At 46.9% G+C, this 27,382-nt stretch overlaps 6 protein-coding genes and 1 non-coding gene across 44 annotated transcripts in view; 3 read left to right on the top strand and 4 right to left on the bottom strand.

Moving 5' to 3' along the window:
- The window catches only part of CAP (Cbl-associated protein), a 36,802-nt gene extending 30,997 nt beyond the window's left edge, over positions 1 to 5,805 (top strand). For 10 of the 24 annotated variants that reach the window (XM_070278636.1, XM_070278639.1, XM_043210378.2 and 7 more), the window contains 5 exons: positions 3,743 to 4,076; positions 4,137 to 4,251; positions 4,321 to 4,527; positions 4,586 to 4,815; positions 4,877 to 5,805. In XM_070278636.1, the coding sequence (XP_070134737.1) occupies positions 3,743 to 4,076; positions 4,137 to 4,251; positions 4,321 to 4,527; positions 4,586 to 4,815; positions 4,877 to 5,045 (1,055 nt within the window). In that variant the 3' untranslated portion in view covers positions 5,046 to 5,805. Of the gene's footprint in view, positions 1 to 104; positions 204 to 2,353; positions 2,373 to 3,742; positions 4,077 to 4,136; positions 4,252 to 4,320; positions 4,528 to 4,585; positions 4,816 to 4,876 lie in introns of those variants that run through there. The other 14 variants (XM_017231613.3, XM_070278640.1, XM_070278629.1 and 11 more) reach the window with 6 other exon arrangements.
- On the bottom strand, positions 5,722 to 8,435 carry RNaseZ (ribonuclease Z). The gene is made up of 2 exons (XM_017231618.3): positions 7,154 to 8,435; positions 5,722 to 7,095 (listed from the first exon to the last, which is right to left on the bottom strand). Exons 1-2 carry the CDS (start codon positions 8,382 to 8,384, stop codon positions 6,020 to 6,022), a joined length of 2,307 nt encoding a protein of 768 aa, XP_017087107.2. The 5' UTR covers positions 8,385 to 8,435; the 3' UTR covers positions 5,722 to 6,019.
- Positions 8,436 to 8,552: 117 nt separating this feature from the next.
- Positions 8,553 to 9,661, top strand: LOC108118750 (uncharacterized protein C16C10.8). Of its 2 annotated transcripts, none has more exons than XM_070278642.1 (2): positions 8,553 to 8,672; positions 8,754 to 9,661. In XM_070278642.1, exon 2 carries the CDS (start codon positions 8,772 to 8,774, stop codon positions 9,597 to 9,599), a length of 828 nt encoding a protein of 275 aa, XP_070134743.1. In that variant the 5' UTR covers positions 8,553 to 8,672; positions 8,754 to 8,771; the 3' UTR covers positions 9,600 to 9,661. The 2 variants fall into 2 exon arrangements, with proteins under 2 accessions (XP_070134743.1, XP_070134742.1); XM_070278641.1 differs by having other exon boundaries at positions 8,588 to 8,672; positions 8,751 to 9,661.
- Obp46a (Odorant-binding protein 46a) lies at positions 9,648 to 11,200 on the bottom strand. Its single transcript, XM_017231544.3, has 4 exons — positions 10,591 to 11,200; positions 10,177 to 10,290; positions 9,966 to 10,122; positions 9,648 to 9,907 (listed from the first exon to the last, which is right to left on the bottom strand). The coding sequence occupies exons 1-4, from the start codon at positions 10,702 to 10,704 to the stop codon at positions 9,696 to 9,698; spliced, it is 597 nt and encodes a 198-aa protein (XP_017087033.2). The 5' UTR covers positions 10,705 to 11,200; the 3' UTR covers positions 9,648 to 9,695.
- Positions 11,201 to 12,617: 1,417 nt separating this feature from the next.
- On the top strand, positions 12,618 to 21,821 carry Ndg (Nidogen). Its single transcript, XM_017231665.3, has 12 exons — positions 12,618 to 13,305; positions 16,685 to 17,164; positions 17,222 to 17,983; positions 18,054 to 18,674; positions 18,728 to 18,998; positions 19,064 to 19,206; positions 19,267 to 19,676; positions 19,738 to 19,895; positions 20,463 to 20,717; positions 20,776 to 20,950; positions 21,006 to 21,290; positions 21,346 to 21,821. Exons 1-12 carry the CDS (start codon positions 13,072 to 13,074, stop codon positions 21,605 to 21,607), a joined length of 4,056 nt encoding a protein of 1,351 aa, XP_017087154.2. The 5' UTR covers positions 12,618 to 13,071; the 3' UTR covers positions 21,608 to 21,821.
- On the bottom strand, positions 20,145 to 20,464 carry LOC108118807 (uncharacterized). The gene is made up of 2 exons (XR_006246001.2): positions 20,303 to 20,464; positions 20,145 to 20,247 (listed from the first exon to the last, which is right to left on the bottom strand). It is a non-coding gene; the product is annotated as an uncharacterized protein (transcript).
- Positions 21,822 to 21,929: 108 nt separating the features above from the next.
- Positions 21,930 to 27,382, bottom strand: part of SLO2 (slowpoke 2) — an 89,449-nt gene continuing 83,996 nt past the window's right edge. For 6 of the 14 annotated variants that reach the window (XM_070278872.1, XM_070278877.1, XM_070278873.1 and 3 more), the window contains 5 exons: positions 26,157 to 26,333; positions 25,575 to 25,780; positions 25,158 to 25,512; positions 23,851 to 24,039; positions 21,931 to 23,794 (listed from right to left, as the gene is read on the bottom strand). In XM_070278872.1, the coding sequence (XP_070134973.1) occupies positions 23,507 to 23,794; positions 23,851 to 24,039; positions 25,158 to 25,512; positions 25,575 to 25,780; positions 26,157 to 26,333 (1,215 nt within the window). In that variant the 3' untranslated portion in view covers positions 21,931 to 23,506. Of the gene's footprint in view, positions 23,795 to 23,850; positions 24,040 to 25,157; positions 25,513 to 25,574; positions 25,781 to 26,156; positions 26,334 to 27,382 lie in introns of all 14 variants that reach the window. The other 8 variants (XM_070278866.1, XM_070278869.1, XM_070278865.1 and 5 more) reach the window with 5 other exon arrangements.

Consider the following 27,382-nt stretch of genomic DNA (forward strand, 5'->3'; position numbering starts at 1 on the left):
AGAGTTACTTAGCTGCTTCTGTTTTCATTGGGTTTAACTCCCTAATTGGTTTAACACTCGAAATTATCCCTTTACTCGTCTATTATCTGTAATCGTTGGCGCAGATCTCGACCCGAATGCGCCTCCTATTCCCCCCCAGCCGCCAGTCAAGGGTCTCTCCACCTACGATATCCCGTACAACTCTGACACCGTCGACGGAACAGGTGAGTGACGAAGATTCCGGGGGTTTCCTGGACGGGAATTGAATGCCAGCTTGTCAAGGGGTTACCTAAAAGTATTTTGCGATTATAATATGTAAATTTTTGGGAGAATCTTATATAATATCTATAGGGTTGATATCCTCTAGCTGAAAAACACCCTCTATCATCGTAGATTAATTATAATAATATTATAGTACATATAATGAGCTTAGTATAAGTGGTTCTACCCCCTTTGGGAACTGGTAACTCCGCCCCTGGGGACACTGCCATACGTTGACCTTTCCTAAAAGCGTTTTTACTACCGCTACGGCATAGAATTTCCGCAATTGGTGCAATTTCGCTTTGAAGGTGCGCCGTGACCAAATTAATCGATATCCTCAATGAAAACGCCGGCCACGCGGACGCTCTGACCCGCTTAGTCGGTCCGACCCACCACCCACCACCTACCTGTCCACCTGCCCCGAAAGTGGTGCTGTTAGTGTGCTGCTACTGTTATTGCCGCCAGTGGGGTGGCTCACCTTGCCGGTGTGCGCGTTGCCATGGCCAAGACGGTGCCGTCAACAAAACAAACAGCCACTGGAAGTGGGCTCTGGAATACTCGCGGCACTTGTCGCGGCCGTTAGTCAGTTTCACTTTTCCGTGCCAAAAAAACGCGTCGCTCGGAAAAAGCTCGTCCGCCGGAATTAAATGCCCCGCAACCGGGTTCTGACGGCTTACGCAACTGTGTGTGGGTAGCGGTAGCGCGATGATCCACCAAACCCTGGCACCACACCGCACCCAATCCTCCAGCTACTCCAAGAACAAGGCGGTCCACTGGCGAACGAAATTGCATCGCAGTTGCAATGACCTGGACGCGGACGACAAGCTGGAGGACTCGCAAAACTGGTGGCGCAGCTCCGAGGTTAATCACAATCCCTGGCAACGACCGCAGAGTAGTGGTGGCGACACTGCCATCCCCTACCAGAGCGACAACAACAACAGTGTCCAAATCCGTCCCCGCAACAATGTGGTGTTGCATCAGGAAAACGGTGTTTGTGATGTACCCAACTGCGGGAAAATCCTGTGGATACATCGCCAGGGATACGATTACTCCAGACCTTCCGCCCCACTGAGGCCTCCGCCTCCGCCCCAGTATCAGAGCGGTGCGGTGGGTTACCACGTGGTGGGTCTGCCCCACACCCCGCAGCCCAATCAGCGGCAGGCTTACCTGGCCAACCAGCGGGCAATCGGAGCTTCCATGCCCCTGCTCCTGTGGCAGCAACAGCAGCAGCAACAGTATCTGCCACAGCAGCATTTACGGCAATGGCCAGAGAGTTAGTATTTTAATAACTAAAGGGTTTATAAAAAATATTAAAGTGACTTGCTAGTCACTGAGTGAGATAAAAGAAAGCCAAACGATCGATTGAACCCCCTTTCTTCCATTCACCCGCCCAGCTGGCTGTGCACTTTCTCATTTGACTAAAGCGACCTTCCTGCTTTGCACTTTCTCACGGCTTTTCTTTTGCAAAAAAAAGTAAAAACTCGTTATCACCTGGGCTGCCAGAGATTGCAACAGAGCTGAAGAGAGGCGTCCAGCCAGGCACACGCTGCTCACCAGCTTTTCGCCACGCTCCTCACGTTTCAGTGATAAAAGCTGGAGACTGTGTGAGTAAGTGCGATAAAAGCTCCTCTCTGGGAAAGATCGAGATGGGGAAAGATACAGTGGGTGGAGGAAAAAAAATCCATTGAAAATATATAAAAAATTAAAGAACTATATCTTAATTAGAGCTAATTTTCAACCCTAAAAGATACTAAATATAATCATAACTGTAAGGCCCCATTATTTTTCATATTTTATCCCACTGTTGCTGTCTCCATACTCCCCGTAGAAACAACAACAGTATCTTGGAAACGTGAGTCGGCGCCGGTAAAAAAAAATAATAAAAACGGAACTTGTAGTAAGCGCCACTATCTTTGGAGATTACTCACCAAAAAAAGACTCTGACGTCGGCGGCGAAGCTTCGTCTTCTGGCCTCTCTCTCTCTCTAAGCTCTCCCATTCATTCCTTTCGCTCTCGGTGCCCCCCCCCCTAGTAGTGGTTTCTCTTTCTTTCGGCTGCTTCGAGGAGCCCCCCATATTGGGGGCCCCATTCAGTTTCGATTTCGGTTTCAGTTTAGCGCAACGCGAGCAACGGTAAAGTCGGGCGCAAAGTCCCTCCCCCTTGTCACGTCCTTGTCTTTCTTCTGGAAAGAGACTCAAGTGAAGCGTGAAGCGGTTGTTGTTGTTTCCAAGAGGCTTTATCAGAAGAAGAACCCAACCTTCGAATTCAATTCTGAATTCTGATCGATTGTTGTGACTAATGAGAGGCCAGAAAGGAAAACTTTATTGAGCGTGAAAAGTTGGGAAAGGCCTTGAGAAAATTATGTTTATTTTTAAAGTGAAAAAAGGAAATGGCTAATGGTTTTCTAAGGAAACCTATCTATTTCCTTTCCTAGAACTGGACTATGTATGTTCTTAAATAAAATTACTCACAACCCCACTCATACTCCAAATATTTGAGCAATCTCGATCTTCGGGTTGACTTTCAACTGATAACCCCAATTAACCAGTGTGGCTAATGTGGCCAATACGGCTCTGATTTTCCTCCATAGAAGGCACTTTCAAATGCTCGCAAAAATGTGCCGCAGCGAATCAGTGAAAGTGAAAATCCCCCGAGTGTCAATTAAACCTCTCTTTCCATTTCTCCGCTTGGCGTTAACAGCACGTACAAAGCGGTTGTTAATTGTTGTTGTCCGAGAGACAAAGCACTGCGGCTCATGTGGTATTTGCGGCACACAAATATTTGTGCAGCTGCCCCCCCATTCCACAGCGCACCTTCCTAGGTTTTCCCCTTGAGATTTCCCCCCGAATCGGGGTCAATTGAAGTTGAATTATCTTTTTATCAGCTTTATAGCCCGCTGCGCAGTTCCATTAAGGCATCAATTGAATCGAGTGGAGCACTTGGAAGGCAGTCGTATTAATATATTCCTGAAATGCGAGTAATTCGCAAGCAAATAGGGAAGCTCTTATCACGAGGTCATTCGGCTTATTAGAGTTCTCTATCTCCTGATCTCCATATCTCTGGAGTCGGTTCAGACCCCAATTAACGAGAACATTAACTTCAATTGCTGCTGAGAGAGAGCTGCTTAATTCAATTTGAGATTGTACCTTGTAGGGCCTAGGTGGACGGGGTTGTTTATTTGCCTACCAATTGGCAGACAGATATGTACGGCCGCACCCGACTCAGATAAGCCAGTGTTTCATAACAGAAGCGGCGGCAGTAACAACGATTTGCGGTCGGATCGTCTTACGTCTCAGACAACGACATCAACTAGCTATTTTTAGGGTAGAAAGGGGGCTACACCAGAAAAAAAAGGTTCTAAGACCAAGGTCTAGTCTTTAGATAGAAGGTCTATAACTTAGTTAGTAAGGATTCAGAGGGATCAACGCCTCCATAGCTGCTGCATCTACGCTTGAGCTTGAGCCTGAAACGCTTTTGTGCTTTGTGCCTCTTATCTGAACAGAGTCTCCCAATCGTTACTATGCCACAGACGTGAACATCCACTTCAAGACCCCGATCAGGCATGAGCAGCGCCAGAACATACCGGAGGACGAACTAGCCATACGCCAAGCGGAGCACATGCAAAAGCTCTACCAGGAGGAGCGTCGTCGCAAGTATCTACAGGAGTTGCAGGACATGAATTCGCGACGCCACACGGACAACTTTACGCCCTCCCAGAAGTCGCCCATCGCCCTCAATCGCTACGATGACTTCCCCACGGACGTGACCCTCAAGTCACTGGTGGGCCCCAAGACAGTGGCCCGGGCCCTATTCAACTTCCAGGGACAGAGCTCCAAGTAAGCTAAAGATACACCATTTGATAGGAATTCTTGGTAACTTCATATTTTGTTTTGTAGGGAGCTCTCCTTCCGCAAGGGTGACACTATCTACATCAGGCGACAGATCGATCCGAACTGGTACGAGGGCGAACACAATGCCATGATTGGCCTGCTGCCAGTTAGCTATGTCGAGGTGAGTGATAAGCTCGAAGTCAGTCTGTAGATTCCACATTTAATCCAATTGATATTCCATTATTTACAGGTTGTCAGCCGCGATGGAGCCCGCACCCCCTCCAAGAGGCCATCGGAGGGCCAAGCCCGTGCCAAATACAACTTCCAGGCACAGTCCGGCATCGAACTCTCCCTGAACAAGGGTGAGCTGGTGACACTGACGCGCCGAGTGGACGGAAACTGGTTCGAGGGCAAGATAGCCAACAGGAAGGGCATCTTCCCCGTCTCCTATGTGGAGGTGAGTCCCCTATTTCTAATGGAACAAGAACTTTAGCTAATCCCGCTTATATCGACAGGTACTCACGGACATTGGAGCTGAGGACATTGCGGCAAGGACGACCGTGATCAGCAGCCAAAGCACCACCAACCTGCGACCCACTCTGGACGCGCTGCGCACAAACATCAACAATGAGTTCAACACCCTTACGCAAAACGGATCCCAGCCACCAAATGGCATCCTCAAGGAGACGCGAACGCTGCAGAAGACGGATGCCCTCCACGTGGACACCAGTTCCGAGCCATTGGCGTAAGTACCCCCTTTCTTTTATTGAGAAACCTTCTTTAATTTCCGGAGTATTCCCTTTTAGGTACCGCGCCCTGTACAAGTACCGGCCCCAGAACTCGGACGAGCTGGAGCTGCTCGAGGGCGATGTGGTCCATGTGCTGGAGAAGTGCGACGATGGATGGTTTGTGGGCACCTCGCAGCGCACCGGCTGCTTCGGCACATTCCCCGGCAACTACGTGGAACGGGCCTAGAGGAGATGACCGGGAATCCTGTCCCCGGGCCGGAGGTCATGTCTCTAATCTTAATGAATTTTTGTAGTCTAATGCGATGAGGAGGACCGTGGCCGGGGCGAAGGCAGGCTCTAAGATTAACTCTGATTTGGTTTAACTGGATTATTTTATGTTGTTGTTGAATAATTCTTATCCCGCTAATTCTGATGCTTTCGTTTGCCGTAATTTAAAGCTATTTATTTATTTTTAAACAGAGCATTAATTATATCAATGTTGGAATTACGTTTATTTATGAAGTGCAAATATTAACCAGACGTTGTACCCTCCACTGTCCCCCACTCCGACACCCCATTCACCAACGCCCTCACACACACACACACACACACACCAAATATCGAAGAAACTAAATTAAGATCATACTTATATATGGTATATATTTTGTCGTTTACCTACTAATTTTAACTAGTCACAGCTAATTTCCAAAAAGAGAATCAAACTATGAGAAGCAAGCAGAGACCGTTGAACTAAAGTGCCTTAAAGTTGAAATTTTAATGACTAAAATTAAAAAAAAAAATTAAATAAAATAAAAAATCAAGTGCTAAGAACCAAGTGCCCCTGTTGAGTCGGCGAAATGGATATTTATTATTGATAATTAATATTTATGATGATATTGTCGAGTCCGAACCAACAGAAACCATTTTATAATCATTAAAAGCGTTTATTACACAGACACTGTTGCAAGCGTATTTAGTAAATAAAGATGAAACTAAAAAACAAATAATGAATTATTCTTTTTGGGTTTATAAACAAAGCTGTTCCAAAGGTAGGTTCTTCAATTAAAACAATAGCTTATAGATATATTCTTTAAATATAAAAGCTCTATCTTTTACCTTCCATTTTGGTGTAGTTTACAACTAATTCGTGACTTAAATCAACATTTCCCTCTTTAACATTAACCATAGCTATAGCTCCGCGAATAAATTATTCCAAGACCATCACGTTTGCTCCATTTTCCGTTTCCTCTCCTGCTTCAGCTCCCGCTTTACAGCCCGCTGCTCCAACTCCTCCGTGTACTCGGCGTACATGGCCAGCAGGGCGGGGTACAGCTTGTGGTAGTGCTGCAGATCGTCGACGGTCACCTGCATGTTGTCGAAGGCAATGGCCACCTGCTTCATGTCCTCGGCATCCGGCAGCCTCGGGCACTTGGCGTAGCGCTGCGAAAAGTGGGTGAGAATGGTGTGCCGGGCGTTCATGTTGCGGCCCTGCTGAATCGCCTGCGAGACTGTGCTGTGCGTCTTGACTCGCGCCTCCTCCTCCAGGTCGTCTTCCATTGTGGCTTCGTGGATTAGCACCGTGGAATTGCGACCCAGCTCGATGAGGTCCAGGCAGGGCATCGTGTCGCCGCTGTAGGTGATCTTTATGGGTTCACCTTCATGCTGGGCCGCCAAGGTGAGACTGATGCCAAAGGAGTTGGGACAGTGCCGCACCAGACAGGTGCCTATAGCGGTGATACCCAGGGGCTCCACCTTCTCGCCGGTCAGAGGACTTTCCAGCAGTTCTCCATTGCCCACCAGGTTGTACGAGTCCTCAATGGGCTCGATCTGGCGGTTGTAGAACTCCAGCCATGGTTCGATCTGCCGCGGGGCCAGCAGAATCAGGGGATCGACCTTCTGCTTCAGCTTCCTTCTTTCCCGGAGGAGGCCGATCAGACCAATGTGATGGTCGGCATGCAGATGGGATACATAAATGGCTTGGAGTTGAGCGAGAACTGTTTCCGCTTTGCTTCTGCCGTAAAGCCTCACAATCTGGCCAAAGGTCCCTTCGCCACAGTCCAGCAAGACGTAGGCTTCGGCCGCAGTCTGAACTAGAATGGAGCTAACGTTGCGGGTCTTGTTGGGAATACATGACCCTGTTCCGAGAAAGATTATTTTTGGATAGCTGTTGGCCGAGCTGGCCGGAAAGGAGTACTCCTCTTTGAACTTTGCGAGCAGTTCCGTGAAGCCTGGAACAGCATGGGTCTCCTTGACGTACTCTTCGGGCGTGAGCTTGGCTTCGAGGGTGCGATCTAGACCTAGTGGGAAGAATAATAGTTCATATCAGTAGATAACAGACTTTTCATCAATACCAACCTTTTTTTGGCCTCAAGTGGAAACTGGTCATGGACACAACACCCTGTTCGGCACTATCGTCATTCGATGGCTTCTCCTGCTCCTCCTCTTCTGGATCTTTCTCGTCTAGCTTGGTTTTCTTCAGGTTCTGGCTGAGGTTTTGACTCTGACACGGCAACTGTTCGTTCAGTAGCGGAAACACCTGGGGAGCCAGTTGATGGAGCTGATGCTGGATGCGATGGGCAGCAGCATATCCTGAGAACTGATTGTTCGGGGAGCCGAGGTAAATGTGCTGTGTGTCCGTCGAGAAGTTCTGGGCCACAAAATCCTTGTAGTCTGTGCGTGACGCTATCAGCTCAGGTGTAAAATGAACCACTAAGGCTACCTCTGTGAGTTTCTGGTCTCCAAGTTCTTTAATGCGTTTCGCTTGAGCCAGGAGTCCTGCCACATAATCCTCCGAGGGCACGTCCAGGAAAACAAACGAGAGGTGCGTTTCACTGGCCTCGGTGACATCCGCCGAGCGTACCACAGTTCCATTCGGCAGTGTGATATCCTGGCCGTTCTTCAGCTTTCCCAGCAGTGGACCCGGCGGCACTCCCTGCTCCACGCACTTTACCAGGTTGAGAGCTCCCGGTCGCGGCTTCAGTTGGCAAATGTAGTTGACAACGCTCTTGTCGGGATCCACCGAGCTGAACAGAGGCAGGGAATCCACCTTTAAGATGGAGTCCTCGAAGCTCCCGCCCTCGGAGCAGTCAATTGTCTGCATCTGAAGGTTCTTCAGCACCACAAAGCGCCGCATGGACTGTAGCATCGTACTGAGGTGTGGGGGCCCGTGGAGTCCAACGTTTCTCACACCAGCATCCTGGATTGTAAGCGCCAGTCCTGGCAGTCCACCCACAGCAGCCCACGTGTTGCGGGTAACGAAGATCTGCTCTAGTCGGGACAGGCGAGTCTTGTGCTCGTGAGCCAATCTCTGAGTTCCTTCTCCGCAGTTGAAGAGGTAGCGTGCCTGATCCGTAAACATGTAAACGGCGGCGGGTGCCCCGTTGGCCCCGGCACCGAGCACTTGGAGATTCACAGAGCCGGGAACCACGGAGGCCAGCTTCTTGCGCAGCACATTGGGTTCACGCTCATATCGGGGGCCTGTCAGGGGATCCGTGGCGGAGGCTATAGTGGCCGCCACCGAGCTGCTCATCTTGAAAGTTCGAATAGTTCCATAAAGCGGCCAACACCTCGATTTCACCACAAACATTCGTACTCAGTCAACGGCGCGGTCCTCACGTTTCGCTTAACAGCTGTTGCTTCTAAAGATGGCCAGTTCCAGAAACTTATCGATATATTTAATATTTCAAAAATGAAATACCTTTTTTAAAAACTAATATTTATTTCTTACTAAGTTTTTGGGAACCTTTTCCTATTATTAATATTTAAAATAATGAGAAACACTTAATTCTTTTATTCTTAAAGCAACATCTTTCTTTGTTTTCCAACACTGTTTCTGTGGTGTTTTTCCCCTTGGACTGGCCACACTTATGCCCACGTGCGTTTTGTTTAGCTATTGCCGGGCTCTGTATTTAATCGCTTTTCATTGAATTTATTTTAATTTTCGTGCATTCAGCAGACTAGAGGACAAGTAGACATGGTGTTCTTTACATGCAACATTTGCGGCGAGTCGGTTAAGAAGCCGGCGGTGGAGAAACACTACCAGACTCGCTGCCGAGGAAAAGACAAGAGCGTATCCTGCATGGATTGCCTTAAGGACTTCTACGGCGAGGAGTATGCAGACCACACAAAGTGCATCTCGGAGGCCCAGAAGTACGCCAGCCAGAGCCAGGGGTTTGTGGCCAAGGAGCCGCGCAACAAGAACGCCCAGAAGCAGGACAGCTGGATGGACTCCATTCGTGCGATCCTGGACAGCAGCGAGTACCAGCTGACTCCCGCCCTGCGCGCCGCCTTCCAGAAGCTCCAGAGCGTGGACAATGTGCCGCGCAAGAAGGCCAAGTTTGAGAACTTTGTTGGCAACTGCATGCGACTCCCACGACACCAGGCCACCGAGGTGTGGGACATCCTCGAGAAGGAGCTCAACAAACTGAAGGTGGCCAAGCAAGCTGAACTGGCCAGAATTAAGGCTGAAAGGGAGGCAGCGGTGAAGCAGAAGAAAGAGTCTGAGGAGGCGCCGCCCACGAAGAAAGCCAAAGTGGAAGAAGCTCCCGAAGAAGCCACCAATGGCACTGCCAGCAGCGATTTTGATTGGCTTTCACAGCTCACCAAGATTGTGTCAAAGCAGTCCGAGGGCATATTTGTGGAGAAGCTGCGGAAGAAGATTCTCAAAAAGTATACCAAGCACCTGGCTGTGGAGGAGCTGAGCGAAAAGCAAGCTAAGAAATTCACCAAGCGCTTCGACAAGCAGCTAAATCAAGCTGAATCCCTGGTAGTGGAGGGCGATCTGGTCAAGGCATCCAGCTAGCAAAGTATCTCCCTTAGACGTAGTTAAGTTATAGCAAAGTACAATAAAAATGTAAGCTGCAAGTGCTGTGTATTTTCGTGTGATTATTGTATCTCTCTAGGCCTTGTACTTGAGGTACTGCATACACTGCTTCAAATAGTTTCTGGTCTCTTTGCAAGCGGCCGTTTGTTGGAATTTCTTAGCTGGGCAGTTGAGGATCATCTCGTTGGCCACGCACTCGAAAACCAAGCCAGGATACGGATGACAGCCGTAGGAGGAAAGGCGCTTAGCCAGCTTCTTGACACCCGAGTGCGGCAAGAGGGAAAGGGCTGCAAAGAAACCCTTCCTAGGTGTTTGATACTTCAGTTGTATATATAAGTCTCCTACCATGTTTGTCGCACTTGATGTAGGTAGCATAAAGTAGATCCACATCTGCATCGTTGACCAGGTAGGATTCCAAGTGATTCTTCACCAGACGGAGTCTGAGAGACTGACGGGTCTTGCCCAGAATCTCGGTGCTGTTAAAGGTGCATTCTGCAGTGCACTGACAATTGAATTGGTTATCCAAGGTTTGAGTCTATTGAAAACCTAAACTCACAAACATATAGCTCTGTTCTTCCTCATCCGTGGAGTACTGGATCTTGTCATGCCACTCTCTCTGGCAGTCGGTGAACTGTGGGCCCTCTTCGTGAAGGTCACAGCAGAAATCGTGCTAAAATACACAGGATTTTATTTTAATTAGTGCAATATAACCCAAATACCTCTTCTGCTGAAATAGTAGTAGAATAGTAGTATCTCTGTCAAAACTAACAGTATGTTAAGGCCCTGTTGGCAACACCATTACTATAACAGAGTTTAGACCACACACTGTTATGTCCTGTGGTTTTTAGAACAAAATGGTTTCCTCGTAAAAAAAAACATTAAACTTAAAATAAAAAGCAATTTTTATTCAAAATTTGGAAATGTCTGTTACCAAAATCAAGTAATAGCTTCAACTTTTATCATAACTCACCATTGTATCCACCGCATTTAGTTCGCAATCCTCGTCCAGGTCGGAGGAAGTACTTCTGCCCGAAACCCCAAGGGCCAAGACCAGGAAGAAGACTCCATTCCAAAATTTAAACATTGTGAACAGTCTGGGCCCACAATTCAGGGGCTTTATATCGAAATAGCCCCTATGAAAGTGTAATTTTGCGTAACATTTGATGGCTTTTAATTTGAGGCCTAATTTATGTTTTTAATTATTGTGCCCGAAATCGCCCCACCACTGGGAGTAGAGTCAGAGGCGTCTGAAATTGGGATTCGGGTGCAGCGTCATCCTCATGCAGCGTCGTCATCATCATCGTTCCGCTCCAGTTCCTGGAACCCATTGCAGTTCCATTAGCCCGCTGCACTCGAAGATAAATGATGAAAAGGCGCAGGCATCCATCACCGATCAAGCGGCGCATTATCCAAATATAGCAAAAATACGCACCGTGGCACGCACTTTCTTCTGGTCTCTTTCTTCTGGCTTCCAAAACGATCGGGATGCAATGCTTCTACTCACATCAAATGCATGCGGAAGCATTACTTCATTCCCAGGCAGGCCCATGCCCACTCCCTCTATCCACTCCCTAGCCTCTGTGTTCAGCTGCAACTAATTAACCGAGAAATACATCATAAATAGTCCAACTGCCGGTCCCTCCGCCGACTGCGGCTCTCGTTGCATCTCCATTTCCAGGTCCTCCCACCCCCAGCTCTCCGCCCAGTGCTTCTCCAGCACCCGATCATCATCAGTCAGGGCGCAGACGTTGCGTCGCTCCCTCAGAAGTCAGAAGTTACCCATTTGTTTATTTTCGACTCGCCCCCACCCCGCCAAGGAAAGGGATTGGTGTGGATCAGAGATGCCTAAATAGTTTTATAAGAATATATATATTTTTAAAGTTTTCTTTAAATTAAAAAGATATTAAAGAAAAGGTATAATACATTTTTTATTTTAAAAATCTTTAAAAACAAAATATTCTAGAGCAAGGTCACTTAATCTTAAAGATTATATGAGAATATCTTAAATAATCCTCCTAAAAACCGATTAAGAAAGTCATTTTGGCACCACTATTTTTTTGGGGCAAGACATTAGGAATGGGTGTGGATATGCGTGTGGATACGGATGTGTCTGTGTGGTAGGTAGCCGTTCTCCACTCCGCCGTGGCGGCGCTTCACGGTGGCATGCAACGGGGAATTTCTGGTCTGGGGGGCAAGAGCAATCAACCGGCACGTGCCCGCCTGAAGTTCAGTTCTCTGGAATTAGAACGCCCGCAACTAACTAGCCGCATCCGTGTTGCCAAGAAGCCAGGCCTAGAAGACTCTGTCCGGATGGGGATTGCAACATCAGAGGTGGCCATCTGTCCGGGAAGTATAATAATGGGCTCAAATATAATATTTTGAATATCATAGTTTTACCAACATCAGAAATTTCTTTATAAGAACCAAAATCCTTTACTTCTAAGACACTTAATATGCCAGTTCAGTTTCATATTATACCAGAAAGCTATGTTAATATGAGGTTATAAATTAAATAGATTTATTTTTGTAATATTCCCACCATAATAAATATTTAAATTATATTTCTATCTTATCTCAATAGTCAGTATCAAAAGTGCTAGACAATTTTAAATAAGTATGAGTCGGATTATTTCCTAAAAACACCTTTAGCTTATATTTTGTGGATGTCAAAAAGTATAAATTCCACGATTACTGCTTTAATTAGTATTTTCAGAACTTTTGATTATTTTCTATTGCTTTGTTGACACCACAGGCAGTGAATTTCGGTGGTAAACATCAACAAAGTTCTGTCATAATTGCTCTTTCCAACCTCCAGATTGCAGTTTGTGGATGCTATTTGTGGGACTGCAATTGCATAGATGTTCGAGTATCTGCCGCCTCCAGAAACACTCTCACTTTCACCCACACACACGCAGATACAGATACACTCACAGATGCAGATACAGATACTCGGATGTAACGGACGGATGGGCACCGAGTCGAAGAGAATCCACAGCGGAGACGACGACCATCAATCGAGAATCAGTTGGCAAGCCGTGCGGTTCGTTCGGTTTCGCTCGCGTGCTTGGGAAAAGCAAAGGAAAAGCACAAGGCAGAAATCAGAGGAAAAGCAGAGGAGCTGGTGCTGTGTCGCCACTTGGAGCGACAGTTCCAAAAAATCTGACAACTATACAAAAAATACCACAAAAGAAAGAACGCACCTATACAGACTACAAACTTTTCGAATAGATAGATAGTGCCACATTTTATTTATAAACCCGCCATATTTTTGGATCAAACTTGAGGCGAAAGCGAAAGTGTTCTAGGAATTCTGTTCTGTGTGTCTTGAGTGCGTCTAGTGTGAAAATGCCTTTGGCGAAATTCTAAGGCCCTCGCGTGTCAAAGTCGAAGAAGTAAACAGATATACGTATTGCCCATCAAAAATAAAGAATACCAGATATATCCCGCCACAATGCCGAGCTTCGGCAGTAAATTCCTTGCCTGCTTGCTCCTCAGCTCGGTGATCCTGGTCAGTGGCCAGTTCGAGCACTATCTGGACAGTTTGCGGGCCAACGAGCTCTACGAGTTCGTGGACGATGGCTCCTCGGGCAGCCTACAGTTCCTGCCCAAGGGCGACAGCGAGAAGATCCTGCTCCAGCTGGAGCAGCCCGTCCACTTCTACGGAGAGCAATACGAGCAGATATATGTGAGTAGCAGTCGAAAACCCCCTTAAATCTAGATTCCCGCCTAGAATACAAAGTATCTCGAAGATTGTGCACTGAATGAATTTCGCGTTTGCAGCTTTCGTGGTGATAAGACAGATGGACGGGCCATCGATCGGCGATAAGCTGCAATCATTATGCAAATATAGTTTCTATTCTATTTGTCCGCATGTCCGCCTATTTCTGGGTTGCCTGCTTTGTTGTGGACGGCGTATTTATAGGCGACATTAATTTTCGGCAAAACATGACAGGTCGGACATCGATTTCCACACACACTCTCGAGTGTCCCAATCCCAAACTATCCGCAGCCACTTGAGGGTGGTCCAAGACCAAAAACTCAACCCATTGATGTCGCTTTTGCCGCCTTGGCCAAGTGCCAGGAGTTCTGAGCAGAAGAATCCCATCATCTCGCCATCTCGCCAGAACACTTTGGGTGTCTCTGGGTGTGAGTGCTTTAGGCACTTGGCAGCCGAAAGTTATGAGTTCTCCGCGTGGAGAGTGTCGCCTATTTTTGAACAACTATGCTTTTTGTTTCTGGCCGTGCCGTGCTCTGTATTTTGTTAGTTAATTAACTGAATTTATGTGTCTGACGTAGAGAAATAGCACGCGGCACAGAATCGCGCCACAGATCGGATACTTCGAGAGCACAATATGTCCATAGAAATCCATAAATTTTATTGAAATTCCTTGCCCCAATGGACGGTGCCCCAAGATGCGAAGAGCTTGGGGTCGAAATTGATGTCGAAACCATTTGAAGATCCCAAAAATAGACCTGTCACACTCACATTCATAATAACGTTTTAATAACCCGACCTGAAAGTCTAAATACTCAGTGATAGCATGTGCATATTTTTTGTTAAATAAATACATATATTATTTTTGATAAGCTAGGCACTCTTCAGAATTAAATTTTTAGCAAGAATTTAAAATCATTAAGAATATAATAAATCCATTGATTTATGTATAACTCATACCATTCCAATTCTAAGCTTTTAAACGAGATAAGAATTGCCTTCTTTGAAGTGGAATCATGACTTGTATTGACCCATTTGCCTATATTTCTGCTTGTGGCAGACAGACTAAAAAAACAATCTTGGAGTGGCTCCTAAGAGCCTTCAATTTGCCCAACAGTTTACCTCAATCAATTATCAATTAATTGATCCAAATATTTAGTAAAATAGGGCTGGGATTATGGCCCTTTCGTTCCCTCTCCCAACCTCAATTGGAAAGGCATTGCGGCATGTGGATCACCCAGTTCATAGAAATCACCTTCCAGGCAGCCGGAATTCAAAGATATTTTTGTGGCGGGTCAAATGCCTTGCCACATGCCGCCTCTTCCTGCGGCGATAAATGCAGCCCATGGTGCTGCCACAAGAATATGCCACTGATTTATGTTGCGGCCTGTCGGCATTCAAAACAAAGCATTTTTCAAACACCTGTGCTCCAATTCCAATTCCGATTTGTTTATTCAGATTGGCGGTTGCACATAGCTGGAGGAGAATGCAACATGCAGCATGCATGCTGCATGCTGTCAGCTAATTATAGACCGATCGGTGAGCGGATGTCGAGGACTCAATTAGTGTCGGCCCTGTGGCAGAACAATTATCCCGAAGGCATCGCAATACAATATACACACGGATATCCCATATCCCAAGATCATTTGCACCCTCGTTAATGGTTTGTTGTTATTTTGTTTCCGCCAAGAGGATTCCCATTCCGGAGCTAAGTGGCCCGTTAGCACTTTACGGGGCGTACCACTGCAGGGCCATATCATTCCACGCCATATGGAGGCCAAGTATTTCCACTTGAAAAGGTCTGATCCACACTTCCTCATTCCTGGTTCCAAACTAAATGATCCATACATAAATTTATAGCAGCGGGGATGCCAAACTTGTAATTTTAATAAAACAGAACTGTTCGAAATACTTTCCGTTTGGGAGAATCCTTAAAGATGAAAAATGTAAAAATTCGGGATCGAAAATTTTGTTCTGAGGTGCAGATTGAAGCAGAATCCCACTACAAATCGTTTAAGGTACTCCTCTCAAGGATCGGATGAAAATTGGCCAAGATATGGACTTGGTTTGGGGCCAACATCGAAATCCCGGGTTTTGCAAGGGGGTCCATCAGAAAAATTTGAAAAATCGGGATCGAAAATTTTGTTTTGAGGTTTTGATGCAGATTGAAGCAGAATCCCACTACAAATCGTTTAAGGTACTCCTTTCAAGGATCGGATGAAAATTGGCCAAGATATGGACTTGGTTTGGGGCCAAAATGGAAATCCCGCATTTTGCATTTTATTTAAAAAAAAAATATGCACATGCTATCACTGAGTATTTAGACTTTCAGAAAAATTCAGAAAAATTTGAAAAATCGGGATCGAAAATTTTGTTTTGAGGTTTTGATGCAGATTGAAGCAGAATCCCACTACAAATCGTTTAAGGTACTCCTCTCAAGGATCGGATGAAAATTGGCAAAGATATGGACTTGGTTTGGGGCCAAAATGGAAATCCCGGATTTTGCAAGGGGGTCCATCAGAAAAATTTGAAAAATCGGGATCGAAAATTTTGTTTTGAGGTTTTGATGCAGATTGAAGCAGAATCCCACTACAAATCGTTTAAGGTACTCCTCTCAAGGATCGGATAAAAATTGGCCAAGATATGGACTTGGTTTGGGGCCAAAATGGAAATTCCGGATTTTGCAAGGGGGTCCATCAGAAAAATTTGAAAAATCGGGATCGAAAATTTTGTTTTGAGGTTTTGATGCAGATTGAAGCAGAATCCCACTACAAATCGTTTAAGGTACTCCTCTCAAGGATCGGATAAAAATTGGCCAAGATATGGACTTGGTTTGGGGCCAAAATGGAAATTCCGGATTTTGCAAGGGGGTCCATCAGAAAAATTTGAAAAATCGGGATCGAAAATTTTGTTTTGAGGTTTTGATGCAGATTGAAGCAGAATCCCACTACAAATCGTTTAAGGTACTCCTCTCAAGGATCGGATGAAAATTGGCCAAGATATGGACTTGGTTTGGGGCCAAAATGGAAATCCCGGGTTTTGCAAGGGGGTCCATCAGAAAAATTTGAAAAATCGGGATCAAAAATTTTGTTTTGAGGTTTTGATGCAGATTGAAGCAGAATCCCTCTACAAGTCGTTTAAGGTACTCCTCTCAAGGATCGGATGAAAATTGGCCAAGATATGGACTTGGGTTGGAGGGACATTGTGCTGATCTCTTTTCATTTTGGACAAATATTATACCTTCTTAGGGTTCTATGTTGTACTTTGTCATAAAATGTGAATAATGATCACTAATAACGCCTCTCTTCTTTGAAAAAAATCAATAATAAAATATTGCGTTACTTTTCAGATAAATACCAATGGTATCCTGACATTCAATGCGGAGTTCACGGACTATCTGAACCAGCCCTTCCCGCTGGAGTATCCCTCGATAGCCGCCTTCTACTCCAATGTGGATACCTCTAATAGTGACGACTTTACATCCATTTCGCTCTTTGAGACCAAGGAGCAATCCACCCTGGAAAAGGCCTCCTCGCTGGTTCGGTATGCTTTCAGCAGCCAGCAGGAGTTCGAGGCCCGCCAGGTGATCGTGGCAACGTGGCGCAATGTGGGCTACTTCGACTCCAAGACGGATCGTCTGAACACCTTCCAGGTGGCCCTCCTTCTCGGAGAGCAGCAGACCTTCGTGCAATTCATTTACCCGGAGGGCGGCCTCAACTGGTTGCAGGGCGAGTCCGCCGCCCGTGGTCTTCCAGATATCCGTGCCCAGGCCGGGTTTGTTGCCGAGGACGGTCGTTACTATAATCTGAATGGTTCGGGATCGGAGAACGTAAGATTAAAATAGAATATGCAAATACTTTAAATACTAATCTCTTCTACTTTCTAGGCCCGTTTCCTGAGCGAGAGCACTAACCTGGGTGTGCCCGGAGTATGGCTTTTCGAGGTGGCTCCCATTGAGCCTGGACAGAATGTTAAGACCCCGGACAATGCCGAGACCCTCACGGAGTCACCGGCTCTGGCCCAGAGCTGCCAGTCCAGCGCGCACCAGTGCCATGAGAAGGCCCAATGCCACGACAAGTCCGAGGGCTACTGCTGCGTCTGTGAGCCTGGATTCTACGGCAACGGCAAGTCCTGCCTCGCCAACGGACTGCCCATCCGAGTGATTGGAACGCTGACCGGAGAACTGAACCATCGGCCGGTGGAAGAGCAGGCCCAGTTGCAGTCGTATGTGGTCACCACTGATGCCAGGTCCTTCACCACCATCAACCCCCTGGAACCGGAACTGGGTGCCCAGTTGCGTCTGGTGCTCCCTCTCCTGACCACCGTTCCCTGGCTTTTTGCCAAGTCGGTGGGTGGTGCTGTCAATGGCTACCAGCTGACTGGTGGAGTCTACAGCCATGTCTCCCGCATTCAGTTCGATTCGGGAGAGTCGCTTTTGGTGAACCAGACCTTCGAGGGCCTCAACTACTGGGACCAGCTGTCTGTGAAGATCGAACTATACGGTGAAGTGCCCACCGTGCCCGCAGATGCTCCCCTCCAGCTGGCCGACTACGTGGACGAGTACCGCTTCGTGCGTCCCGGAGAAGTGCGATCGGTGAGGTCGCACCAACTGACCCTGACCGAAGAGCAGCGGGTTATTGGATTGCAGGTAAGTCCTCTCCCAGGATTCTGTCAACGTAATCATACTTACAAGGTCCTTATTTTCGTCTCACCCATAGGTGGACCAGCGCATCCTGTACACCAGTTGTCTGCGTGACGACGAATCCGATCCCACCGAGACAGTTGCGTTCCAGAAGATCTCCAACGTTGTTTTGGACTACATCCCCGGGGACGAAGCCTTAAGGATTAGTGCCAACAGCAAGGTGGGAGTGGATGCGGAGTCCAATGCCTGCACCGATGGCACTGCCGAATGCGTGGAGAACTCCGTGTGCGTTCCCCAGGACGACTCCTTCAGATGTGACTGCCATCATGGATTCGCGGCTCAGCTGGATGATCGTGGCCTGGAGATCTGCGTAGACATTGACGAGTGTGCCCTGGGCACCCATGTCTGTGACGAGAACGCCTCTTGTGAGAACACCGAGGGAGGATTCAACTGCTACTGTGCTGAAGGATTCAGCGGCAATGGCTACAGATGCGATAGCAACAACACGGCTGATAACATTGAATACCCCACACCTCCAACTCAGGATGAGAATCCCAATCCCAGCCCCGACCCCATTCCCTATCCTTACCCCGATCAGCGACCTGATCAGGGACAAGAACAGGAACAGCCCCAGCCGGAACCTTATCCTTATCCTGGCGAGGATGAGCAGGTGCCCCATCGTCCCGATGAGTGTTATGTAAGTATTTAACTTTTCTACCTTTATGTTTTATTAAATGTGTGGTCCCTTAGCGCTGCTCCAAGGATGCAAACTGCTATGGAGGACGTTGCTTCTGCCACGATGGCTTCTCCGGCGACGGCTACAATTGTGAAAACATCTGCGGGCAAGAGCAGGTCTGGGAGAACGGACGCTGCGAGCCTCTGTACCTGGACAAACACGACCTGGAGCCCAGTTGCGACTTGTTTGGAGAATGCCGTTGCCCGGACGGATATGAGCTCTCCGAGGATAACCAGCGCTGTGTCTATGCCCAGGACTTTGACATTGAAAAGAATGGAGAACTGAGTAAGATTGCTACAAATCTTAAAATAGATGGATATCGTTTATTTAAATGACCTACTCCCCTACAGTTCCTTGCGATGTGGATGCCAATTGCCACATTAATGCCACTTGCAACTGGTATGAACACGAATTGCGTCACATTTGCACCTGTTCTTCTGGCTTCAGTGGCGATGGTTACACCTGCGAGCCCATTGACGACTCCTGCGCCATTGTAAGTATTGATTAGGTCACCTACCACATCCCCATCCTATAATTCCCGTAACATTTTCAGAGACCCGATATCTGTGATGCGCATGCCACTTGCGAGTACAACGAGCAGCTGGGAAAGTCCGAGTGCCAGTGTAATCGGGGATACGAGGGTGATGGCTTCCGTTGCCAACTCGCTGCCGAGTGCGAGGCCAATGAGCACTGCGGGGAGAATGCCTTCTGCGATGGCGGAGTGTGCCAGTGCCAGCCGGAATTCGAGCGGGATGTGAGCGATCGATGTGTTCCGGCCGGACGTTGTGGCAGTGTCTTCTGCGGATCGAATGCCATCTGCAAGTGGGACGCCGAGCAGGGTGTCCAGTACTGCGACTGCCTGGAGGGCTATCAGGGAGACGCCCTGGTGGGATGCGTCAGCAAGCCCATTCCCTGCAACCTGCGAAACACCTGCGGCATCCACGCCACTTGCGAGCCCACAGAGTAGGTCTTCCACTCCCTAGACTCCGCCAACTATTCTTCATTATCCTATTGTGTATTGCAGGGACCCTGCCCACTACGAGTGCCAGTGCATTGCCGGTTACAATGGCGACGGCTACGTGTGCATCGAGGAGCAGAACTGCCTGAATAACCCCACGCTCTGCGATCTGAATGCCCAGTGTCGGTCCACCAACGCCGGTCTGGTCTGCGTCTGCAATCAAGGTGAGTTCCGGTCAATTGTCCCTGCCCTGGTATGGGGCCACGGGCGGACGGGTCTGGACTGCTTTCTTCTCCAGCCGGTCGTGTTCGCAGGGGGCGCACGAGTTGAAGAAACAGAATCCGAAAATCGCCAAGCCCAGGACTACATTGAAGTAGCCGTTGTTCTTGTCCCAGGTCATCGGATGCATGAAAAACTCGCGCATCGACTGCCAGCTGTTGGGGCTCTTGAGGGGGTCCTTGACGTCCTTGGCATTCGGTGGATGAATGGCCCTGTGCGGAGGGCCACACAACTTCACTTTCAGTGTTCTGGCCGGGGGCCAAGCTTTTGTTAACATTTTCTGAGCGACACGCATGCCTGAAACCGATTTCGGTTAAACCAGTTTTGAAACTCGGCTGAAAGGGGAACCTACCTTGAACTACAAAACTGAAAATTTAGAAGAGAGGATAGAGTGAAAGTGTGACCCAAAAAACAAAAAAAGGCTCAGGACAGACTGATGGAACAGAGAATGCTGGGATTGTCAATTGTTTTCTAAAAGAAACTCATCAAAATCGTGTCCCCTTTTCTTCCAGGATTCTATGGCAATGGCTCGGTGTGCCTGGAGCGCCAACAACACGAGTCGGACTTCCTGCTGGTCAGCCAGGGAGTGGTCATCGTACGAGTTCCCCTGAACGGACGCCAGGTTCTGCCCATTGCAGTGGCCTCCATGGCCATTGGCTTGGACAAGGACTGTGTGGAGGGTCGTGTCTACTGGGGCGAGATTACCACCAAGAAGATTGTGAGCGCCAAGTACAATGGCTCTGATATTCGTCCCTTCATTGCCACCGGTAAGATTATAATAGTGAGTCCCCATTAAAATCGTACTAATCTTCATATTTTATTTAGATATTGAGTCGCCTGAGGGTATTGCCATTGATGTGGTCTCCCGTCGTCTGTACTGGACAGATTCGGTGAAGGACACCATCGAGGTGGCCAGCCTGGACGATCCTTCCTTGAGGGCAGTGATCATAAACAAGCAGTTGGTGAACCCACGAGGCATTGCCGTGGATCCCTATAGGGAGTAAGTTTATTTTCTCAAGTCTGATAACTTTTTGCTAAATTATGATCTTTACTAGAAAACTCTTCTGGTCGGATTGGGATCGCTCGGCGCCCAAGATCGAAATGTCCAACCTGGATGGCACCGAAAGGCAACTGTTGTTGGGCCACGATTCGGTGACCCTGCCCAACTCGCTGGTGGTGCTCGAGAACTCAGGAGAACTGTGCTACGCTGATGCCGGCACCAAGAAGGTGGAGTGCATCCAGCCCCAGAATGGCCAGACTCGCACCATCTCCAACGAGCTGTCCTATCCCTTCGGACTTACCTTCACTCACGATCAGTTCTACTGGACGGACTGGTCCACGTAAGTGGCTTTACGACTAGTTGTTCTATACAGATCTGTAACCCTGAACTTTCAGTAAGAAACTGGAGAGCGTGGACAGCCTGGGCACTCGGCAGAAGGCCATCCAGACCCCGTCCTTTGGCAGCCACAAGATGTACGGCATGACGTCCGTGGAGCAGAACTGCCCGCAGTACCAGAGTCCCTGCCAGATCAACAACGGAGGTTGCACGGATGCCAGGCTGTGCCTGGTGAACCGCCTTGCCCCCTCCGGCAAGAGCTGCAAGTGCACCAGTGCCTCCACCACTTGCAACCTGCCCACGGCCTATCCCGGCTACTAAGTCTACCTTTAATGCAAAACTGAAATTATTTTTCGATACGTATACAATCGCACAAGAATACAAAAGCAAGCTAAGAATTCTTCAAGTTAACCACAAAGGAAGGGGCGAGAGCACAGTAACTTAACTTAACTAATTTAAAATAACTAACTAGGAATGCCTGTGTGCCATTTTATGTAAAGCAACCCAGAGAGGAATAATTAATAAAGAAAAACAGGCCCTTTTGTGGGTCAATTACATTACAGAATATTGGCTTTTTATCAACTTACCTTTCTTATCCCTTAAGATTTAAATAATACATCTTATGAATTATTTCCAACTATAGTTTGAGTTTATTGTGAGTTCTGTTCGGCCTGCCCTAAAGAGCATGGCGCCGATAAATATTACAGCAAGTTTATACCCTAGACCACACTAATTGTATCTCTAATGCTCCGTATCTGCAGTTTCCGATGCAATTCAGTTACCTAATTTTGGTTTTGTTTTTGTACATTGAGACATCGATTCGATCTATGCGGTAGATGCAGATATACAGATACATGGGTATACATATACGGAGATCTATATATAAATAGGTTTTCCTTTGGGGTGCTAGGCGTAAGCTTAACTAGTTGTTTTATTCTCTCGAGACACTGGAATGCATTTAATCGTCATCGTTGACTAAAATTTTCTTATAAAACAGCTTTGGGTGCATTAACTAATTTAATTTTTGTTGTTAGTTGTTAGTTGGTTTCTTTGGTGAGTGGATGTGATGTAAGTGGTAAGTATTTGGTGTGTAGGTACATCTTTGCATTAACTACTTCCTAAAGAGGATATAACTTGGCCGTCGAATTGAGTTTGTGGGACGTGGGTTGCGTTGCACTATGCTACAGGGTTCGGGCTCGTTAAGCTGCAACCGATCCTGCTCATATAGCTCATTGTATTTTGGTTCAGTTGCCGTCAATCCGTACTGGGTCCAAACTAGCCTTAACTGGTTACGTCTCTAAGCTACGGCTCTATTTCTAAATTCTGTTGTCCTTTCAAATTTAAGTTTTAAGTTTTCTTTAGATCCTAATAGTTTAAATTTTCGTTTTTTGTTTTGTTTTTGAATGCGTGGTTGGTACTTAATTGATAGAGTTTATATACAAATTCTTTGATTTATTTTTAGTGTTTTTTTCTTTTTGTTTTGTAAAGCATTAGAGTATACCAAAGCCCGTTCCAATTTTTGTTATGAAAACCGTTTCTTCGTCATCTTTTCGTTTTTTTTTGTTTTTTGTTTGTAAAACATTTCTAATAGGTGTTTCTAGTGAGTGTATAGTACAAGACATTGATAGCACCGTCATATATGATCTATATGGGGTTTACGTGGGTCAGATAGGGATTCTAAAAACCAGACTGAAGCCCACTAAGACAGTGAGGTCATACCTAAGGTATTTACATGGCTTTTTTTTATTATTATATTCTGTAGCATTAAAGCCCGATAGACTAAGCATCAGATATATATATATACAGTTATACAGAGTTTGCTAAATCATCGTCGTATCCAATAGTTTAACTACAGTTGTTGTTCCCAAAACACACTTTGCTGCGGCTCTTCCGATAGCCAAGCCGACATAATCATTGCTTATTATTAGATTTAGTATATATTTTATATATTTGAATTTATGTATCCCTCTAGGGATAAAACGATAAGCACGCTTTAACTTAATGGGACCGTTGGGGGAGGAGGGGTTCCCAGGGAGACACACACCACAGACAGTTTATCTTTTAGTTAGTAGGGGGTGGGCTGATTTGCTTGGATTAATAATACTTTTGCTCCGATCAGAACTTATCTCTACGCGTGTGTCTGTGTGTGCCGGCCGAATTCTATATCCATTTGTTTTTCGACATGGAGGAGCGGAGGCGGCGCCCCCACATCAGGTTGTATCATACAATCGTGCCCTGCAGATGCTGCGGCGAGGACACCTGCGACGGCGCCTGGCCTAGAGAGTCCTGGGCCTGCAGGGACCCGCCGGCGCCGGACGAGGTGCTCGGCCCCGGGCCCAGATCCGCCGTATTAATGGCCAGCGAGGAGCCGGCACCCAGCAGGCCGCCGGTGGAGGATCCGGCCCCGGAAGGATTGATGCCGCCACCACCGCCACCGCCCACCACGCACGGAACACCCAGCATGGGGGTGGGCTCCTCGGGCGGGGTTACCTGCAAGGAGATTTGGTTCTACAAGAGAGTGAGTAAGAGGATTGAAATGAATAAATTGATGTCCAATCATTTACCTCCATGCCTATGCTGCCGTTGAGCGATATCTTGATGGGATTGCTGTGATTCGTTGCTTGCATGAGGGTGGTGAAATGACTGATGCCGATCTCCTCCAGCGACGACTTTCTCCGGCCGTGGCTGACGCCGACGCTGGGAAGGCCCTGTCGCAGGGACGAGGATCGACGGAGCAGGATGTCGTTGTCGATCTGCAAGAGGAGCAAGCGGAGGAACAGCCACCAGAATGGCGGGTATTAGTGGATATTAATCACGAATCTGGTCTCGTGGTGGTACCAAACTCAACTCAAATTACGTTTACACATACAAATTGGCTATTTTGTTGCAGTTGCATTTTAAGTCACAATTTAAAATGTAAATTTTAAATTTAAAAGTTTAAGTTTACAATCAAAACAAACAAACACATTGAACAGGAAACACATGATCTTCAACTCGCAATGCGGCTCGATGATGGGGCTGACATCTAAACTTGATAGATATTTTATTTTATTTTCGATTTTATGATCTTTTGATTATCCTCTGAGTGCGAGCAATGATTGTGATTAATTCATGTTGTTGTTGTAGTTGTTGGTTGTTGCAGTTGTTCTTGCTGTTGCTGCTGTTGGTTGTTGCAGTTGCAGGTGGAGTGTTCTTTTGCGGCTCTAGTTCGAGTATATCGAGTTCTCGGAATTTTGATGCTTTTTGTGTGAAAGTGCAAATGCTTGATGCCCGGAGACGGCAACAAGCAACAGGGTGGAACACATTCGTTTGTTTTTAGCCAATTTGTTTAAGAAACCGAACAAAATAAAACTAGGTTTGTTTTTGACTAAAGTGTATAGCTAGGTTGGTAGACTATGTAGGTAGTTTTGGCTTATAACAGTGGAGTTTACATGGCGGTCTCAATATAAAGAAGCAATTTTTTAAATTTAAGAAATATTTATTGGAATGAGCATTAAAGTTTAAAGATTAAAATTACTTATTTAAAGGTTTTTCTTTATCTTAAAGCCTCGAGAAAAGACTTCTATGAGAAGAATCCCACAAAATGGAGACAAGCCCCCTAAAAGAAGATTTTTAAATTTTTATTAAAAATTCTTAGGAAACCCTACAAATACTCTTGTGACCGGAATGTAAACTTTCTAGTTTAAGCAACGCCTTTTAAAGAAAACTAAATGAACCAACGTGAAGAACGTGAATAGATTTTCAAAATCAAACAAACATAGAGACAGAAAGGGTGTGTGTTCCAGTGTGTATTTGAGGTGTGTGTGCAGGTGTCTGTGTGTGGTTGTGGTTTATCTTTGGGTAAGTGGGTGTAATAGGAATAATAGCCAACCCGCAATGAGTTACTCCGTCCTCGCTGATTGCCAACCACCGTCGGACTGTCGGGTAGAGAAAGAGAATTCGATTTAATTTGCTGCATCGGGGGGCTACAGCGCTGCGAGGATGATCCATACCCGGCCAATGTCTGAACGCTCTGCATTTGCATCGGGTTCAAGCCGGCGATGCCGGAACCGCGTCGCGATCCAGCCCCGACGGCGGTATTGGCCATATTCATGTTCATCTGCGGCATTTGCGGCATCTGGCCGCCCAGGTTCATGTTCGAGCAGAACGAGATGTTCGATTTCCGGCGCGAGTTATGGCGTTCGAATGTCTTTTGGGCCGAGAACGGCGATGGCCTGACCAAGTAGCTAAGGAAATAAAGCAGAAAAGCTAGAAGGTAACCAGCTTAAGGATGAATCTCTCAACTCACATGAGATCGCCTTCCTCCAATTTGAGATCACAGCTTGGATTTATTATCACATAGGATAGGTGGTTGCGCTTCTCGCTGACATCGTCGTAGTCGATGGTGGGCAGGTTCAGGGACTCCATCCGACTCCTGACCAGGTTCGCGATCTCGGCCCTCTCGATCTGCTGGGCGTGGTTGTCCCGGGCCTCGTCGGCCAAGTTGATGGAATACTAAAAGGGAGAAGAGAGACTATAGCCCTCCACCTTCAGCAACAGGAAATCAAGTGTAAGGGATAGTTTGAACCCCTATATAGAGAGACTAGTTGATCCTGGGTTAGTGTTGCTGTGGTGCGGATGGGCAGTGGTGATGGGCGGATTGGCGGACTGATGGGCTTCACCGCTGCTTGCTGGCTTTGTTGTTGGTTAGTTGTTAGCTGTGATGCATGCTACCATTCAAAGAGAACACCATGCTGCAAAGGCGGAAGGAATCAAGGACCTACCTGGAACCCAAACAAACCCTCTAACCTTCGACCTTGGGCCCCGCTACAGAACTGAAGAGGTGGAGTGGAATGGTGGGCGGGTGGAGACGGGGGTGCTGGCTACTTACGGTTGATCCTTTACGCTCCGAGCAACCGCCCAGACAATTGACCGAACGTTGGCGCTGCTGCTGCGGCCGGAAGCTGCTGGCGCCACCTGTTGCCGACGACGGGGGGCGGTAGGTGACTCCGCGCAGCATTTCCGTCGAGTCCTTCGTCGAGTCCGGGGTGCCGGTCTCCTCGTCGTACTGAGACATGCCCATGATTTGTTTGGTGTATGCAAATTCGAGTTCGATGAGTTTGGTTAAACACAAAATGATTTACATATTTAATTGGTTTTTAATTGAAATGGTAAATTGCTTTCGCTGAATGGTGTGTGTCGATAGATGTGTGTGGCTGAGTGTTGGTCTATGGCAAGTGGTTGAGTGGTTCAGTGGTTGAGTGTTTGTGGCCTTAGCAAAAAATTTCAACATTTAGGTTGTTAAGCATGCCGTGGAAAGCAAACACGCCAATGTTCGTTCCACTTTCCGCTAACAGTCATAAATTATGGAATGAAATTCAGGAAAATAAAAACACGCGACTTACTGATTCAAAAAGCGAGAACCAAAAACAGTTTCTAAACTTAATGAAGAAACTAGAAGAATCGGTGCAGGGCAAGCGTTAGGCAGATGTTTCTGGAAATCACAAACTACTAACTCCAACTACTTTCCAGGGTCATTCGATACTAATTGAATTTCAAAATCTTTTTGTTTTGTTTGCCAATTATCCCGAAAATTCGAGTTTATCCGGTGCCTACGGCGGGGGTATTGATTTTCTTTTAATCGAGCAAGCATTTTTAATGAGCACTCGATGCCTGTCAAGTGGGCATTAATTAAGCAAGTTGGACTGCCTCGAGAACGGGTTAGGGAATATTTAAAGGGAAGAGAACTAGAATTTCTGGCACAACAAGCATATGCAATCAGCTAATTAAAAGCGGCATGCAAACAGAAAAAGAAACCAGGAACGTGAAAACAGGAACGGAAACGGAAACGGAAAAAGAAACAAAAAACAAAATGAAACCAAATTAAAGTCGGAAAGTTCAAACATGCAGCAGCCAACGGGTCACGCAGGACCAAAAGGATAGGCTGGCTAGAGTGGGGCGGGAGGAGGGATAAATCTAGTACAACTACCCACTCCCAAAGGACAACATCTACGACTAGACTACACACAGTTACACACACACGAACGATTAACGAATCAGAGGCCAGGCATATATGAGATTGTATGAAGTGTGTGGCTGGTATTTATGGGTTTTCCA

The sequence above is a fragment of the Drosophila bipectinata genome, chromosome 2R (assembly GCF_030179905.1).
Source record: "Drosophila bipectinata strain 14024-0381.07 chromosome 2R, DbipHiC1v2, whole genome shotgun sequence".
In the NCBI taxonomy this organism is placed as follows: Eukaryota; Metazoa; Arthropoda; class Insecta; order Diptera; family Drosophilidae; genus Drosophila; species Drosophila bipectinata.

Excerpts from the sequence above, each read along its gene's own strand:
- RNaseZ (XM_017231618.3), bottom strand. The coding sequence starts at position 8,384 with ATGTTTGTGGTGAAATCGAGGTGTTGGCCGCTTTATGGAACTATTCGA. Across the intron at positions 7,096-7,153 it reads CCACTTGAGGCCAAAAAAAG|GTCTAGATCGCACCCTCGAA; the intron begins GTTGGTATTGAT and ends TCTTCCCACTAG.
- Obp46a (XM_017231544.3), bottom strand. The coding sequence starts at position 10,704 with ATGTTTAAATTTTGGAATGGAGTCTTCTTCCTGGTCTTGGCCCTTGGG. Across the intron at positions 10,291-10,590 it reads TAAATGCGGTGGATACAATG|CACGATTTCTGCTGTGACCT; the intron begins GTGAGTTATGAT and ends TGTGTATTTTAG. Across the intron at positions 9,908-9,965 it reads CATCAAGTGCGACAAACATG|CCCTTTCCCTCTTGCCGCAC; the intron begins GTAGGAGACTTA and ends GTTTCTTTGCAG.
- Ndg (XM_017231665.3), top strand. The coding sequence starts at position 13,072 with ATGCCGAGCTTCGGCAGTAAATTCCTTGCCTGCTTGCTCCTCAGCTCG. Across the intron at positions 13,306-16,684 it reads AGCAATACGAGCAGATATAT|ATAAATACCAATGGTATCCT; the intron begins GTGAGTAGCAGT and ends GTTACTTTTCAG. Across the intron at positions 17,984-18,053 it reads AGCGGGTTATTGGATTGCAG|GTGGACCAGCGCATCCTGTA; the intron begins GTAAGTCCTCTC and ends TCTCACCCATAG.
- LOC108118750 (XM_070278642.1), top strand. The coding sequence starts at position 8,772 with ATGGTGTTCTTTACATGCAACATTTGCGGCGAGTCGGTTAAGAAGCCG.